We start from the raw sequence: 17,267 nt of genomic DNA on the forward strand, positions 1-17,267 counted from the left end.
AAAGCCAGTACGCGTGTAACCAAAGATTAAACACATATAACATACTTAACCAAAACCGTGCGTGGCGCCGGGTTGAACACATACCAAGATTAAGTTGCGCGCGTTACGTGGTGTTGGGCACGTGTTTATCAGCCCTGATGCATGTAAACAATGGAATCTGCATGATCAATGGTAATAATCAAGAAATAAAGCTGAAATATACAGTAATTTCACATAAAATCATTTTTTTAAACCAACCTGTTTTGACCCGAATCCGTTATGAACCGACACCGTAACCTGAAACGTGTTCTAACTTGACTCCTTTCGAATCAAACCCAAACCAACCTGACTCGAACCAAATTAACCCTTTTTTTCGACTCGTTCTGACCCTAATATATCTTTACACATGACCACGATTTCGCCCGACTTGGCATGTTGCCAGTTTTTCTAACCGGTAATCAGTTAACATGTTAATTTTTTTAAAACTAAAAAGTATAGCAATACGATACTCAAATTAAAGTGAAGTTGAAGGACAAATATTCTATCTATTTTTTGTAAATGAAAGTTTATGGTGAACATTGGTGAATTAAAGAACATTTTATCCATAAATTTTCAAAATCATATGCATTATAACTTGTACCTAAAACAATAAATCTTGTACCTCTTTAATTTTAATAGATCCTTGTTATTTGGTTTATATATAGCATAAATATAGATATCTTATCTTACTCTTCTAATAAACAAAAATAATGATGATTAGGTGTCCTAACCATATTTAATCCTAGCCTAATTTTATTTCCTAATTTTCTAATATCTCACCTCATTTATTCTAGCTATACATGGGTCATGGGTAACACCATTTTGTCAAAAGGGTTATAACTTAGAAAATTAGGAGGAAAATTAGACTATGAATGTAAACCTAAATAAATTTATTTTATCATTTGTTCATTTCAGCTAGCTCTAGAACGCGTGTCATACATGAGATTTGTCAATGTTTAAATTAATAAAATTAATTATTTGAAACAAAAAAAAAGATACAAAATAAAAACATAAAATAAAAAATGTTGATTATGTTTATAGTCCTAATAATACTAAATAGTGCGTACTTGTGATAAAACAACAAATGTTGTATATAAAAAGATTTTCTCTAATTTGTAAAATTAAGATTCTATACTTATTATTGTTTGTACTATATAATTCATTTATTTTTTTCATTTAATTTTGTGTCTTTATTTCAAATAACAAACTTTATTAATTTTTATCAATTTGAAAATCCCGTGTAATACACGGGTTGAAAAGCTAGTTAAGTTATGTGTACTTAAGATATTTAGGAGCGTCATTAGCATGCCACCTCACCTTCCACCAATAACATACATGCATATTAAATTTTTTATTTAATTTAACTTATTAGTTAAAACCACTACACCATTGTTAAATTGTGATTTTTGTAAAGGCCTAACGCATACGTGGCACTTTAACATTGCTGATATGTTAAAGCCACTACACAATAATGTAAATCTTGACATTATTTGAATTGCACTTCTCCAGCAATAAAAATATGCATTTCAAATTGCAATAACCTTCCACAAATTGTCAACATTACGAAGTCCACAACATACAAAAACACACTTAAAATTCCAATAACTACTGAACATATTTGTAACTGGATTGACACTTTAACAAACTTTAGTTTGCTATGCAATCAACAACTGATAGTTAACAGTCCCGCACATAAACCATGAGAAAATACAACACTACAGATACACAGAAAAGGGAACTTGTACATTACATCAAACATCTCGTCTACTAACTTCTTTAAGTTATCATCAAATATAACAACAAGATGGTTCTTTGCCCTCAAAGTGGGATCTGGTTACATCACAATTTTGAGGGGAGCTTCAAATTGCATATCATCCACTGAAATGACAATGATAGTCGTAATGAATTTATACATGATTTGATAATAATATAAATAGACATGTAAATGAACCGAACGTTCATGAACTATTCAGCAGGATGTTCGTTAATTTAATTAAATGAACGGCCATGCACAAAATTTTTGTTTCACTTAACTAAACAAACAAATATGGACACACTTTTTGTTCTTTCATTTATGTTCGTAAACATCCGTTTATGTTTATTTGTTTATGTTTATTTAATTTTAATAAATAAATAAATAGTTATATTTATATAAATATAAACTCAAAAGGGGATTGTTTTGATGTAATTTTGTAGACTCGTGATGATATTATGAACAAATCATGTAAGTTTAAACCACTAATATAGATGTGTTTTTTAGATGAATTGTGATGTATTAGAACTTTTTATTTGCGCTCATTAATGCTAACTTATGCTCGTTTGTGCTAGTTTATATTTGCCTCAATTATGTCAATTTAGGTTTTGAACAAACACAAATTAACGAACGCAAACATGTTCATTTTCTTAATGAACGAACATGAACCAAAATGAATATGCCCTTATTTGTTTTCGTTTGATTCATTTACAAGCCTAATACATGATGTATTGCATTAATTCAAGTGTTTCCCCCAAAATTTTTAATCACTTAGCTAAAATGAATTATTATCGAAATTATAAGTATACTTTAAGAACAAATTAACCACTATCAAGGTCATCAACATTCATGCACAAGAGGACTGTTAAAGGTTGAAATTATACAACTAACAAAAGTTAAAAGTCTTATCAATCTCTTGGATCGTAAACGTTTCTATATCATAGGTTTTACCAGATAAATTGCAGCCATGTAAGTTTGCAGCTCGGTAAATAAGTTATACCCGTTAAACCTGCCTACCCTTCACGTCGTACTCGTGTAAAATCTGGACCAACGTATATGTTATACTATTTTGCTGCAAACTGAATCACCCAATCTGGTTTTGATATATTTCATATTTAAATTCTTCCATTTTGCAGTTTTAACCCCAAAGTGCCCCTGATATAAGTTCAGCGGTTAATGAACTATGACCCGTTGGATGCCTGTAATCAGCGGCAGTTGACCTATAAATCGATTGTTGCCAAAATTCTGAGAATGAAACGCTAGATTTGCAAAAGAATCGTATTTAGAGTATAGAAAGTTTGGAAAATACACCATCAGCCCTAACACAAGTTTGAGTGCAAAGAAAGATAATTAAGCATCCACACAAACCATATTTGATTTATAAAAGTGCAAATGCACAAAAATTGAACAAAAAAAACTAACTGCAATCATTCATATTCCCATCAAACCAGCATTACACGATAATTTAGTTACATGTATAAAAACATGATAACAAAAATCAAGCCACCGACATTTGGTTCAGGATTTCATTGAAGAGATCTCATCCAACGAAAAATTAGATTTAGCTGCATATTCAAAGAGTAAAAATTTTCACAGCAATCCTTTGTTTTTTCTTTTATTGTAGTCTCGTGGTGTAACCATCAACCTAAAAAGATGTGATACCCAGCTAAGCACTCCCATCAACCTATAAGCATTTATAAGATGGATGTTTAACACTAAAGAAACATTATGAAAATCACAGTGATACAAAATTAATCTACATTAAAGAAGCATTATCAAAATCACAGTGATACAAAAATACTAGCATGCCCATCATATGAAATGGAATAACTAATTGATTGATTGAGAGAGGCTAATAGAAGAAAATTTTAATTTAGTGAAAACTCATGAACAAGGTAAGAGGTGAGAAATAAAGTGCAAGATGTGAAAAGTAAATGAAAACAATAATCTAACAAGAAGTTTTTAGAAACGATTGAAAGCATCATTCTTAACAAGAACAAAAGAGAACGCAAAATATGTCAATTACATTATTCCTCAAACATATCACCATATTTAGATTTGAATTATAAAAATTTAGATTAATAAAGCAAGAAACTTTAGTTTCAGACATACAAAAACTACCACAAGACAAAGGCTGAGAACATAATGAAGAAACAAGAATAAAACATAAAAGCTGAACTGATTGCATACCAATCTAGAGAAAAGCTAGAGCTCCTCGTCAAATCCTTTTAAACGATTAATTAAAGTAAACAATTATCTTTGAGAAGCAGGTGTATAAAATAAATCATCTGCACCAAAACTTTAAACTAAGTTCAATTAATATATCTAAACAAATGTAAGTGAAAATGGTTTTGAAATTACCTGTGAATGGGGTGACTAACGACTACAAATTAAGAAACTGGTTCACCATCGTTGCTGTAACCTTAATCGACTCTCCAAAACCTTTTTGGCCATGGTGGAGCATGGAAATCAAGACTATAAAGAAAAGCACAAATATGTATAATATAACAAATCTCTCCAACACACAAATGATCGTCTATAACATCCCGTTTTCTCGTTTCAGTTAATAAAATAAGTTGTGAGTTACTGTGAGTCGGGCTTCTGTTGGATTAAATGGATATGAGTTATGGACTTGGGTAAAAAAAAAAGAAAAAAGAAAAGACCAGGGGCTTAAGCCCATGATCCATAATATATAAACCATAAATTCTCATTAATTCATTCATTTCACATATTCCATACACCACCCAAAACACACACTTAAGCTCTCTCTCTAGTTTCTCTTTTTTCTCTCTAGCCGAACCTAAGGGTAACTCGAGCACCGATCCAAGGTAGTGATAGTATGATATTGTATGAACTCAAACCCGTTAGATTTAGTTGCAGAACAACGAGCCGACACCCTTAAACCGTTAAAGTCACGAGATCCACGTGGAATCGGGTATAAGCCGATCAAAAGATGAGCCTAGAGGTCATCCTAGCTCATATCTGGATCGAATGGGACGAAAAACGGTGCAGAAATACGCTTTTCCGGCCACTGCCCGGTTTTCCGGCGGTGACGGCGCCGGAAAGGCAGCGGGTACGAGGTTAACGAAATGTCAGAGAATGTTTCTGACATTCTCTGACCTAACCCAAATCAGAGAATGTATTTTCTTGCTTACCTCTCCTTGTGGAGGTGGTGTGGTATTTATAGTGTTAGGGTTTCCAATGATTGGGCTCAGATCCCATTAGGGCCTTTTTGGCCTCCTCCTGTTGCTTTGCGCCACGTGTCCTTAGGACCTGGTGCTTTTTCATTGATTATTCTCTGACCCAGGTATTTCACCTGACCCATGTGCAATCACGTGGTAGCACATGGGTTTTGCTGAGTTGTCCACCTTTCATTGGCAGCTGTCAACATCAGCATATTCTTATTCCTTAAAGGATACCTTCTGGAAGGTTGCTGATGAGCACAATCAAGGTTGTCCTTATCCTGATTTGGATAAGGACGATGTTGATTATGTGCACGTGTGATATGCGCCTATCCTGAGGATGCGCGAAGTCTTCTCTTTATTCTCACGCGCAGATGTTTCATGCGCAGAAGTGATATGCGCAAGCATATGTAATATGCGCCACGCGCAGATGTGATATGCGTGAGCATATATGATGCGTGAGCATGCGATATGCGCCACGCGCAGATGTGATATGCGTGAGCATATGTGATGCGTGAGCATATATGATATGCGCCGTGCGCATAGGTTTTGGCTTTGTGCCTTCATGATATCTTGATTTCAAGCCTCTTGTCTATATCTTGTGGGTTGACCCGCCCCGCTCGATGTTAAGGCGGGTACATACCTCTTCATATACTTTTTGAGTTTAGTTTTACTATCTATCGTCGTCGCAAAGCCCGAGTTTTACCGGTGGCAAATAAACGTAATTCTAAGTATGTTAATGTATAAGCTATTTATGTGTCACTATTAGCTTTTCGTATTATGTTACTTTGGCCACCGCACGGAAATGAACATAACTTATACTAGCAGAATTTGTGTCGACTCGCCAATGCAACGCATGAGTTTACTAACGGAATAAACGTTGTTTTCAATATGTTCTTTTTTCTTATCATAAGTTGTACAAATGCTATCACTATTCTTGGCGTTAACTAATTTAGTTTTTTTTTTAATTTAGTGTCGTTATCGTAAACAACCTAACTGATACAACACAAATTTGTATCGCTTTGATCACAAGTTGTGTGTGTACCAATACCGTTATAGTGTTTCCAGATATATTTATTCTTTTGCATTTAGTGCCAGTGCCATAATAAATATAATCGATATCGACCAAATTCGCATAGCTTCGTTGCCGCAACTTTACGGGTTTGCTTACCTAATTTAAAGTAAAGATGAACTTGTTCCTATTCGTTTACACGCATAGAGCTTAAAATGTTGCACTAAAACAACCTAATCTTCATGGAATGGTTTAACTTTCTTGAAAGGGTGTAAAGTGTAATATGAATGATAGTCGCAGGATAGCTATTGTAACTCACCCACCATGAGATGAGAAGGTGAAGTCAATTATGAAGTCTGCTTTTGTCTTCAAGTTATCTGTCTTTTGATAATAAGCTACGACTCTGTAAGTTTTTCCATAATTATGTATTACTATTTTGCTGATTATTTAATTAATCTCTCACACGAAGCATTCGCCAAACTATTCACTCTTAGCTTCGTTTGTTTTCACTACCTTCACTTTATTTTATTGTAATTGTTTGAATGATAAATGTCAAAGAGTGTTCATAGATTAGTTTCATGCCATAGTTTAGTTTCGATCTAGGTTTATGAATACATGTATCGAACAACATTAAATTGTTAGATCAGTCGTGCGAACGGACGCTAGAACTAATTTAAGTCCTTTGGATTGTGTATTTTTAGGAAAGATCTAAAGTGAACAACAAGCTTTGAATATATAATAATTCCGGACAGTTGTATTCATATTTGTGACAAAATGATGTTAACTGAAACTACCAAAGGTGAGAAGACTGCATCCTCACCGGGTTGCTTTTCAATGTCTGAACTCAGTTCCGCAACGGATAACTTTGATGAGAAATGGTGCATTGGTGAGGGTGGGTTTGGTAAGGTATACAAAGGAAAGATATTTGATAGCCTAACAAATACCTACGCCATTAAGCGAATGCATTTCATGGCCGATCAAGGAGCGCCTGAGTTCTGGGTTGAAGTCGAGATGCTTTCAAGGGTGCGCCATTGTAACCTAGTGTCTTTGATCGGTTATTGCAATGAGGAGAAAGAGATGGCCCTTGTTTATGAGTACGTTCATAACGGAACCCTTTATGATATGCATTGGAGCTGCACGTGGTCTGGACTACCTGCACACTGGTACTAGCACACAAGATGGAATCATACATCGTGATGTGAAAAGCTCCAACATTTTGTTGGATGAGAATTACGCTGCCAAGATTGCAGACTTCGGATTGGCTAAAATAGGGCCGATAAATCAGACACGTACACATGTTAGCACCGCAGTTAAAGGCACCTTTGGGTATATGGATCCAAATTATTTCTACACCGGCAGACTGACAAGAAAATCCGATGTTTATGCCTTTGGGGTTGTATTGATTGAGGTGTTATCTGGAAGGCCGGCTTTGGACGAGAGTCTTGATGAAGGTTTAGCAATATGGGCTCAAGACCTGATCAAACAAGGAAAACTCAGTCACATTGTTCGTCCTAGTTTAAGGGACCACATTTCAAAGAGTTCTTTGAAGGAATTCTCGTGTATTGCAGCTCGATGTTTGATTAGTCATCCAAATCAGCGACCAACTATGACTGAGGTTTTAGGCAGTCTTGATCGAGCATTGGCATATCAAGAAAGAAGCACTACCTCTAGCCAGGGAAGGATGGGCATCAAGAATGTATGGTCGTTGTTTTCACTTGGACGCTCAGGGACAAGTGAAAGTAAAGAAATTAATGAAAGAACAACTATTAGAGGGAATGTTAGCATACCAGTTCCTTCACAAGAAGGGGAGAATAATCGGTCCGATGCTAGCAATCCAACATATGATAGAGGCAGTAATGTCGTTGATCCAGTTGAGGATGATCGGGTTGAAACATATATGCCTGGTGTGTATGTAACAATTTCCTCTTCACCAGATGGAACCAATAAACTCAAAAGAGTTCGCTTTAGGTATCTTTTCTATGTTAATCATTATTTAATTTAATTAACAAGATGATTAATTCAAGGGATTTCATGCATTGTGAAAATTTTCCTTAATTTGTGGTAAGTTTAATGAAAAAAAGAGATACCGAATAGTCATTACAAAAGTATTCTGAGGGGATATCCCACCCCAGTGTGCATTTCCAAATCCCTATTTGTAGATTGGTTTCATTATGGAATTATATTCCCAAACTAAGTGTACAGGAATATTAAATTTGTAATATTGTGTGTTTGATGTGCAGCCGTAGGAATTTTGATGAGCAACAAGCTGGGACATGGTGGTCAGAAAACCGTAAAATAGTTTTTGAAAGATATAACATTCATGAGCCTGGTCCGGTTGGATGACGGGTGAACGAATGCAGATCGATCAAACTCACTTTCATTTGAAACAATTTTTGCAAGTAGTGTAGTTCAGTTATGAAAGTGACTCTATCCTCATTGTTGGAGGGCATGATGGTTTCTCAAGGTTGTCAATTCTATATTCCTATCCTATTTTCAATGTTAGTAGATGTTGTATGTTCATGTTGGATAGGATAGAGTATCTTATTCAAGGTAACTTATAACTAGTGGTCTATGCTTATTTTGAGATTATTTCATTCAAATTTGTTTACATCTGGAAGTCAATTTTACATTAGTAATTAATATTTTCTTTCAGTTTTTTTATATCGCAAGTATACGCAATATAATTTTTTACTTATAAGATGTACATAAAGATTTGAGAATGTTATGCACTAATATGAGATATAAGGGTTCTAAGCAGTTTGCAATAAAGATGGCCATCCGTTATAATTATGGTGATGAAGGCATGAACTATATCCATTGGCGTTGTCGATACTAGTAACCAATTTTTTGTTCAAATGTACAATATGTTGCATAAGGAATTAGATTGGCCGTAAATAACTCGTAAAACAAGTGGCATTATAGTAATTGGCATCCCTACTACAACTTGGAATTACAAAAAGGAAAGAAGGAATATGCTTGGACTATCGTTTAGCAATTTAGACGTACATTTTGAAATTAAAATTGAAGGAAACTAAAGAAAAACTAGGTCTGTTTCTGTATCCTCTTGTCCCTTATAGGCAAATCGATCGGCTTTTGCGCTTGGTGTGGATGGTCTGGACCCGTGTACACCTTTAGGTGAGTAAAAAGATCTCTTCCAAGCTACAAAACAAGTTATTTGCATATTGATATCAATATTTGTAAGGATTATTTAAAAAGAAATATAATATTGGTAGCATTTTATTTTGAAGTGCATATATATGCATTTAGGCACTGCACAGAAGATAGTTTTTTGCGAGAATCTAAGTAACAAAATAAATCACTCGTTTTCTTCAATTTGAAAAAAAAATACAAGAAAATGGCTGATATACAACACTTCTTCATCTCTTCTAATATTCTAAAGAAATATATAAACAAAATTCATTTATTTATAGAACGTTAGAACCTACACATGTGTAAATCATGTGCATGTATAATTTCAACAACTAACCTATTACCTACACAAGTAGAAAACTTCTGAACAAATTAGTTTAATGGTTTTTATGCACTTAAACATAGACACTTGTAGATAAGAAATAAAGTTTTAAAAATATGAATTGTTGATGGAAAAAAATTGAACGATGTTTGTTCTCGCAATAACTTGATCTTTTTTACTGAGCCTCTCCTTGTATGTGTGTGTGTGTGTGTTAAAAAATGTGAAGTCTCACCCTTCCCTTTGGAAGCATCCCACGAACCGCATGCTCAATGATCCTTTCTGGAATCCTTTGTTGAAGCTGATCAAAGGTTTCAACTTTCATCCCACCCGGTCTGCCCGAGTGCCTCCTGTACAGTTTTTGGGTTCTCTTTTTGCCCGAGACTGCAACTTTATCCGCATTTACCTACATTAACCAACATCATAACATTAGTCTAACTAGCATGCATTCTCCAAAAACAATAGTAAAACAATGTTACTATTTTGCATAACTATTCCAAAACGTAATACAGTAGATGTGAGTTCTAACATACCACAATTACAAAAGCTCCCATATCTACACTGGGAGTATAGGTAGCAAGATTCTTGCCACGTATGTGAATGGCTATAGTTGATGCCAGCCTTCCGAGAATCTTATCGGTTGCATCAACCACGTACCATGTCTTTTCTGTGTTCACATGATCTTCGGCTTTAGGGTACCATGTATTGTTCCATACATCCTGAAAACAAAAATGTTTATTATCTTACTGAAAATAATAAACTCAACTGCAATAAACTTACTGAAAATGGTATACACATTTTAGGAATTACTTGCAGCAGTTTCCTTACAGTGTAGTAGAAACTGATATGCGCTAGTCGGGAGGTGGGGTAGAGACTAGCGATTAATACTGATTAATTGGATTGGAAATTATATGTAATTTTCAAATATACATACATATATATATATATATACCAAATTTTATATATAATATTTTTCAGTATTGACAAAGTTTGACCAAATAGCGATTAAACGTACTGACTAGCGATGCCGATTAGGGTCTCATAGAATCAAGTGTTGATTTAAGAGAATTAGGCCTTATCTCCAACAGTCCAAAAGTCCACCCCCAATTTTCAATGTTTACCCAATTAACATAACCTAAAATGAATGTTAATATTTTCAATTTGACTCAACAACAACAAAGAAATAGATACCGGTCCTGTGAAATCTGAATCGGTGAACATCCAGCGCTGCTCAACAGGCGCAAGGTTTCTCTTTTGAATTACTTGGCAACGAATTTGAAAGTTTTTTTTGTGCGTTCGAGCTCCAATTGTTGAGAAGCTGAAGAGAAGTGGAGACCTGTTGTTGTTGTACTGTGATGCGAGAATTGAAGACGATGATGCTGTTGCGTACGCCATCGCCGTTTGCTGCTGCTGCTGCTGCTGCTGCTGATAGTGTTGTGTTCTTCAATGGAGGATAAGGTAAGCTTTATTTATTGCTGAAATGAAATGCTTATTTTTATTTTTCATATACACCCCCTGTAAGTGTAAGTTTCCTGGATATATATATATAAACCCATTGTTTCTACCCTATACTATAGAATAAAAATAATCATTCGACTCTTTAGTTTTAACTAGCACAAGTGCTCAAGCGTTGCCGCGGGTCCGCAAAAATTATCCCCTCGTATTAGTATGTATTGTTTTGTGTGTTGTATAACTGGTCATCAATGCGAGTAGGCATGCCGCATGTGCGTATGGTTTGTTGGATGTTCATTTTGTGCGTGGGTTTCATCGTGTTTGGTGAAAGCATGGGTGCCTGCATGATGTGGCGGGAGCGTGCGTAACGACATTGAACGCATTATAAGTGTCGATACATGCCTCACTTGATGATGGTGCACACATAACCCGAAGTTGGATGTGTAACCATGCAAAGCCAGTACGCGTGTAACCAAAGATTAAACACATATAACATACTTAACCAAAACCGTGCGTGGCGCTGGGTTGAGCACATACCAAGATTAAGTTGCGCGCGTTACGTGGTGTTGGGCACGTGTTTATCAGCCCTGATGCATGTAAACAATGGCATCTGCATGATCAATGGTAATAATCAAGAAATAAAGCTGAAATATACAGTAATTTCACATAAAATCATTTTTTTAAACCAACCTGTTTTGACCCGAATCCGTTATGAACCGACACCGTAACCTGAAACGTGTTCTAACTTGACTCCTTTCGAATCAAACCCAAACCAACCTGACTCGAACCAAATTAACCCTTTTTTTCGACTCGTTCTGACCCTAATATAGCTTTACACATGACCACGATTTCGCCCGACTTGGCATGTTGCCAGTTTTTCTAACCGGTAATCAGTTAACATGTTAATTTTTTTAAAACTAAAAAGTATAGCAATACGATACTCAAATTAAAGTGAAGTTGAAGGACAAATGTTCTATCTATTTTTTGTAAATGAAAGTTTATGGTGAACATTGGTGAATTAAAGAACATTTTATCCATAAATTTTCAAAATCATATGCATTATGGCTTGTACCTAAAACAATAAATCTTGTACCTCTTTAATTTTAATAGATCCTTGTTATTTGGTTTATATATAGCATAAATATAGATATCTTATCTTACTCTTCTAATAAACAAAAATAATGATGATTAGGTGTCCTAACCATATTTAATCCTAGCCTAATTTTATTTCCTAATTTTCTAATATCTCACCTCATTTATTCTAGCTATACATGGGTCATGGGTAACACCATTTTGTCAAAAGGGTTATAACTTAGAAAATTAGGAGGAAAATTAGACTATGAATGTAAACCTAAATAAATTTATTTTATCATTTGTTCATTTCAGCTAGCTCTAGAACGCGTGTCATACATGAGATTTGTCAATGTTTAAATTAATAAAATTAATTATTTGAAACAAAAAAAAAGATACAAAATAAAAACATAAAATAAAAAATGTTGATTATGTTTATAGTCCTAATAATACTAAATAGTGCGTACTTGTGATAAAACAACAAATGTTGTATATAAAAAGATTTTCTCTAATTTGTAAAATTAAGATTCTATACTTATTATTGTTTGTACTATATAATTCATTTATTTTTTTCATTTAATTTTGTGTCTTTATTTCAAATAACAAACTTTATTAATTTTTATCAATTTGAAAATCCCGTGTAATACACGGGTTGAAAAGCTAGTTAAGTTATGTGTACTTAAGATATTTAGGAGCGTCATTAGCATGCCACCTCACCTTCCACCAATAACATACATGCATATTAAATTTTTTATTTAATTTAACTTATTAGTTAAAACCACTACACCATTGTTAAATTGTGATTTTTGTAAAGGCCTAACGCATACGTGGCACTTTAACATTGCTGATATGTTAAAGCCACTACACAATAATGTAAATCTTGACATTATTTGAATTGCACTTCTCCAGCAATAAAAATATGCATTTCAAATTGCAATAACCTTCCACAAATTGTCAACATTACGAAGTCCACAACATACAAAAACACACTTAAAATTCCAATAACTACTGAACATATTTGTAACTGGATTGACACTTTAACAAACTTTAGTTTGCTATGCAATCAACAACTGATAGTTAACAGTCCCGCACATAAACCATGAGAAAATACAACACTACAGATACACATAAAAGAGAACTTGTACATTACATCAAACATCTCGTCTACTAACTTCTTTAAGTTATCATCAAATATAACAACAGGATGGTTCTTTGCCCTCAAAGTGGGATCTGGTTACATCACAATTTTGAGGGGAGCTTCAAATTGCATATCATCCACTGAAATGACAATGATAGTCGTAATGAATTTATACATGATTTGATAATAATATAAATAGACATGTAAATGAACCGAACGTTCATGAACTATTCAGCAGGATGTTCGTTAATTTAATTAAATGAACGGCCATGCACAAAATTTTTGTTTCACTTAACTAAACAAACAAATATGGACACACTTTTTGTTCTTTCATTTATGTTCGTAAACATCCGTTTATGTTTATTTGTTTATGTTCATTTAATTTTAATAAATAAATAAATAGTTATATTTATATAAATATAAACTCAAAAGGGGATTGTTTTGATGTAATTTTGTAGACTCGTGATGATATTATGAACAAATCATGTAAGTTTAAACCACTAATATAGATGTGTTTTTTAGATGAATTGTGATGTATTAGAACTTTTTATTTGCGCTCATTAATGCTAACTTATGCTCGTTTGTGCTAGTTTATATTTGCCTCAATTATGTCAATTTAGGTTTTGAACAAACACAAATTAACGAACGCAAACATGTTCATTTTCTTAATGAACGAACATGAACCAAAATGAATATGCCCTTATTTGTTTTCGTTTGATTCATTTACAAGCCTAATACATGAGGTATTGCATTAATTCAAGTGTTTCCCCCAAAATTTTTAATCACTTAGCTAAAATGAATTATTATCGAAATTATAAGTATACTTTAAGAACAAATTAACCACTATCAAGGTCATCAACATTCATGCACAAGAGGACTGTTAAAGGTTGAAATTATACAACTAACAAAAGTTAAAAGTCTTATCAATCTCTTGGATCGTAAACGTTTCTATATCATAGGTTTTACCAGATAAATTGCAGCCATGTAAGTTTGCAGCTCGGTAAATAAGTTATACCCGTTAAACCTGCCTACCCTTCACGTCGTACTCGTGTAAAATCTGGACCAACGTATATGTTATACTATTTTGCTGCAAACTGAATCACCCAATCTGGTTTTGATATATTTCATATTTAAATTCTGCCATTTTGCAGTTTTAACCCCAAAGTGCCCCTGATATAAGTTCAGCGGTTAATGAACTATGACCCGTTGGATGCCTGTAATCAGCGGCAGTTGACCTATAAATCGATTGTTGCCAAAATTCTGAGAATGAAACGCTAGATTTGCAAAAGAATCGTATTTAGAGTATAGAAAGTTTGGAAAATACACCATCAGCCCTAACACAAGTTTGAGTGCAAAGAAAGATAATTAAGCATCCACACAAACCATATTTGATTTATAAAAGTGCAAATGCACAAAAATTGAACAAAAAAAACTAACTGCAATCATTCATATTCCCATCAAACCAGCATTACACGATAATTTAGTTACATGTATAAAAACATGATAACAAAAATCAAGCCACCGACATTTGGTTCAGGATTTCATTGAAGAGATCTCATCCAACGAAAAATTAGATTTAGCTGCATATTCAAAGAGTAAAAATTTTCACAGCAATCCTTTGTTTTTTCTTTTATTGTAGTCTCGTGGTGTAACCATCAACCTAAAAAGATGTGATACCCAGCTAAGCACTCCCATCAACCTATAAGCATTTATAAGATGGATGTTTAACACTAAAGAAACATTATGAAAATCACAGTGATACAAAATTAATCTACATTAAAGAAGCATTATCAAAATCACAGTTATACAAAAATACTAGCATGCCCATCATATGAAATGGAATAACTAATTAATTGATTGATTGAGAGAGGCTAATAGAAGAAAATTTTAATTTAGTGAAAACTCATGAACAAGGTAAGAGGTGAGAAATAAAGTGCAAGATGTGAAAAGTAAATGAAAACAATAATCTAACAAGAAGTTTTTAGAAACGATTGAAAGCATCATTCTTAACAAGAACAAAAGAGAACGCAAAATATGTCAATTACATTATTCCTCAAACATATCACCATATTTAGATTTGAATTATAAAAATTTAGATTAATAAAGCAAGAAACTTTAGTTTCAGACATACAAAAACTACCACAAGACAAAGGCTGAGAACATAATGAAGAAACAAGAATAAAACATAAAAGCTGAACTGATTGCATACCAATCTAGAGAAAAGCTAGAGCTCCTCGTCAAATCCTTTTAAACGATTAATTAAAGTAAACAATTATCTTTGAGAAGCAGGTGTATAAAATAAATCATCTGCACCAAAACTTTAAACTAAGTTCAATTAATATATCTAAACAAATGTAAGTGAAAATGGTTTTGAAATTACCTGTGAATGGGGTGACTAACGACTACAAATTAAGAAACTGGTTCACCATCGTTGCTGTAACCTTAATCGACTCTCCAAAACCTTTTTGGCCATGGTGGAGCATGGAAATCAAGACTATAAAGAAAAGCACAAATATGTATAATATAACAAATCTCTCCAACACACAAATGATCGTCTATAACATCCCGTTTTCTCGTTTCAGTTAATAAAATAAGTTGTGAGTTACTGTGAGTCGGGCTTCTGTTGGATTAAATGGATATGAGTTATGGACTTGGGTAAAAAAAAAGAAAAAAGAAAAGACCAGGGGCTTAAGCCCATGATCCATAATATATAAACCATAAATTCTCATTAATTCATTCATTTCACATATTCCATACACCACCCAAAACACACACTTAAGCTCTCTCTCTAGTTTCTCTTTTTTCTCTCTAGCCGAACCTAAGGGTAACTCGAGCACCGATCCAAGGTAGTGATAGTATGATATTGTATGAACTCAAACCCGTTAGATTTAGTCGCAGAACAACGAGCCGACACCCTTAAACCGTTAAAGTCACGAGATCCACGTGGAATCGGGTATAAGCCGATCAAAAGATGAGCCTAGAGGTCATCCTAGCTCATATCTGGATCGAACGGGACGAAAAACGGTGCAGAAATACGCTTTTCCGGCCACTGCCCGGTTTTCCGGCGGTGACGGCGCCGGAAAGGCAGCGGGTACGAGGTTAACGAAATGTCAGAGAATGTTTCTGACATTCTCTGACCTAACCCAAATCAGAGAATGTATTTTCTTGCTTACCTCCCCTTGTGGAGGTGGTGTGGTATTTATAGTGTTAGGGTTTCCAATGATTGGGCTCAGATCCCATTAGGGCCTTTTTGGCCTCCTCCTGTTGCTTTGCGCCACGTGTCCTTAGGACCTGGTGCTTTTTCATTGATTATTCTCTGACCCAGGTATTTCACCTGACCCATGTGCAATCACGTGGTAGCACATGGGTTTTGCGGAGTTGTCCACCTTTCATTGGCAGCTGTCAACATCAGCATATTCTTATTCCTTAAAGGATACCTTCTGGAAGGTTGCTGATGAGCACAATCAAGGTTGTCCTTATCCTGATTTGGATAAGGACGATGTTGATTATGTGCACGTGTGATATGCGCCTATCCTGAGGATGCGCGAAGTCTTCTCTTTATTCTCACGCGCAGATGTTTCATGCGCAGAAGTGATATGCGCAAGCATATGTAATATGCGCCACGCGCAGATGTGATATGCGTGAGCATATATGATGCGTGAGCATGCGATATGCGCCACGCGCAGATGTGATATGCGTGAGCATATGTGATGCGTGAGCATATATGATATGCGCCGTGCGCATAGGTTTTGGCTTTGTGCCTTCATGATATCTTGATTTCAAGCCTCTTGTCTATATCTTGTGGGTTGACCCGCCCCGCTCGATGTTAAGGCGGGTACATACCTCTTCATATACTTTTTGAGTTTAGTTTTACTATCTATCGTCGTCGCAAAGCCCGAGTTTTACCGGTGGCAAATAAACGTAATTCTAAGTATGTTAATGTATAAGCTATTTATGTGTCACTATTAGCTTTTCGTATTATGTTACTTTGGCCACCGCACGGAAATGAACATAACTTATACTAGCAGAATTTGTGTCGACTCGCCAATGCAACGCATGAGTTTACTAACGGAATAAACGTTGTTTTCAATATGTTCTTTTTTCTTATCATAAGTTGTACAAATGTTATCACTATTCTTGGCGTTAACTAATTTAGTTTTTTTTTAATTTAG

General features: G+C 34.6%; 1 protein-coding gene and 1 pseudogene across 1 annotated transcript; one reads left to right on the top strand and one right to left on the bottom strand.

Annotated features, from left to right (window-relative positions):
* Positions 1–6,794: 6,794 nt before the first annotated feature.
* On the top strand, positions 6,795–8,446 carry LOC143591149 (putative receptor-like protein kinase At5g59700; annotated as a pseudogene).
* Positions 8,447–8,860: 414 nt separating this feature from the next.
* Positions 8,861–10,835, bottom strand: LOC143591150 (large ribosomal subunit protein uL13c-like). Its single transcript, XM_077071446.1, has 4 exons — positions 10,626–10,835; positions 9,968–10,153; positions 9,670–9,840; positions 8,861–9,124 (listed from the first exon to the last, which is right to left on the bottom strand). Exons 1-4 carry the CDS (start codon positions 10,827–10,829, stop codon positions 9,008–9,010), a joined length of 678 nt encoding a protein of 225 aa, XP_076927561.1. The 5' UTR covers positions 10,830–10,835; the 3' UTR covers positions 8,861–9,007.
* Between the last annotated feature and the right edge of the window lie 6,432 nt (positions 10,836–17,267).

The sequence above is a fragment of the Bidens hawaiensis genome, unplaced genomic scaffold, assembly GCF_021521415.1.
Source record: "Bidens hawaiensis isolate Kalapana, Puna unplaced genomic scaffold, B.hawaiensis_p1.1 tig00039333_1, whole genome shotgun sequence".
Lineage (NCBI taxonomy): Eukaryota > Viridiplantae > Streptophyta > Magnoliopsida > Asterales > Asteraceae > Bidens > Bidens hawaiensis.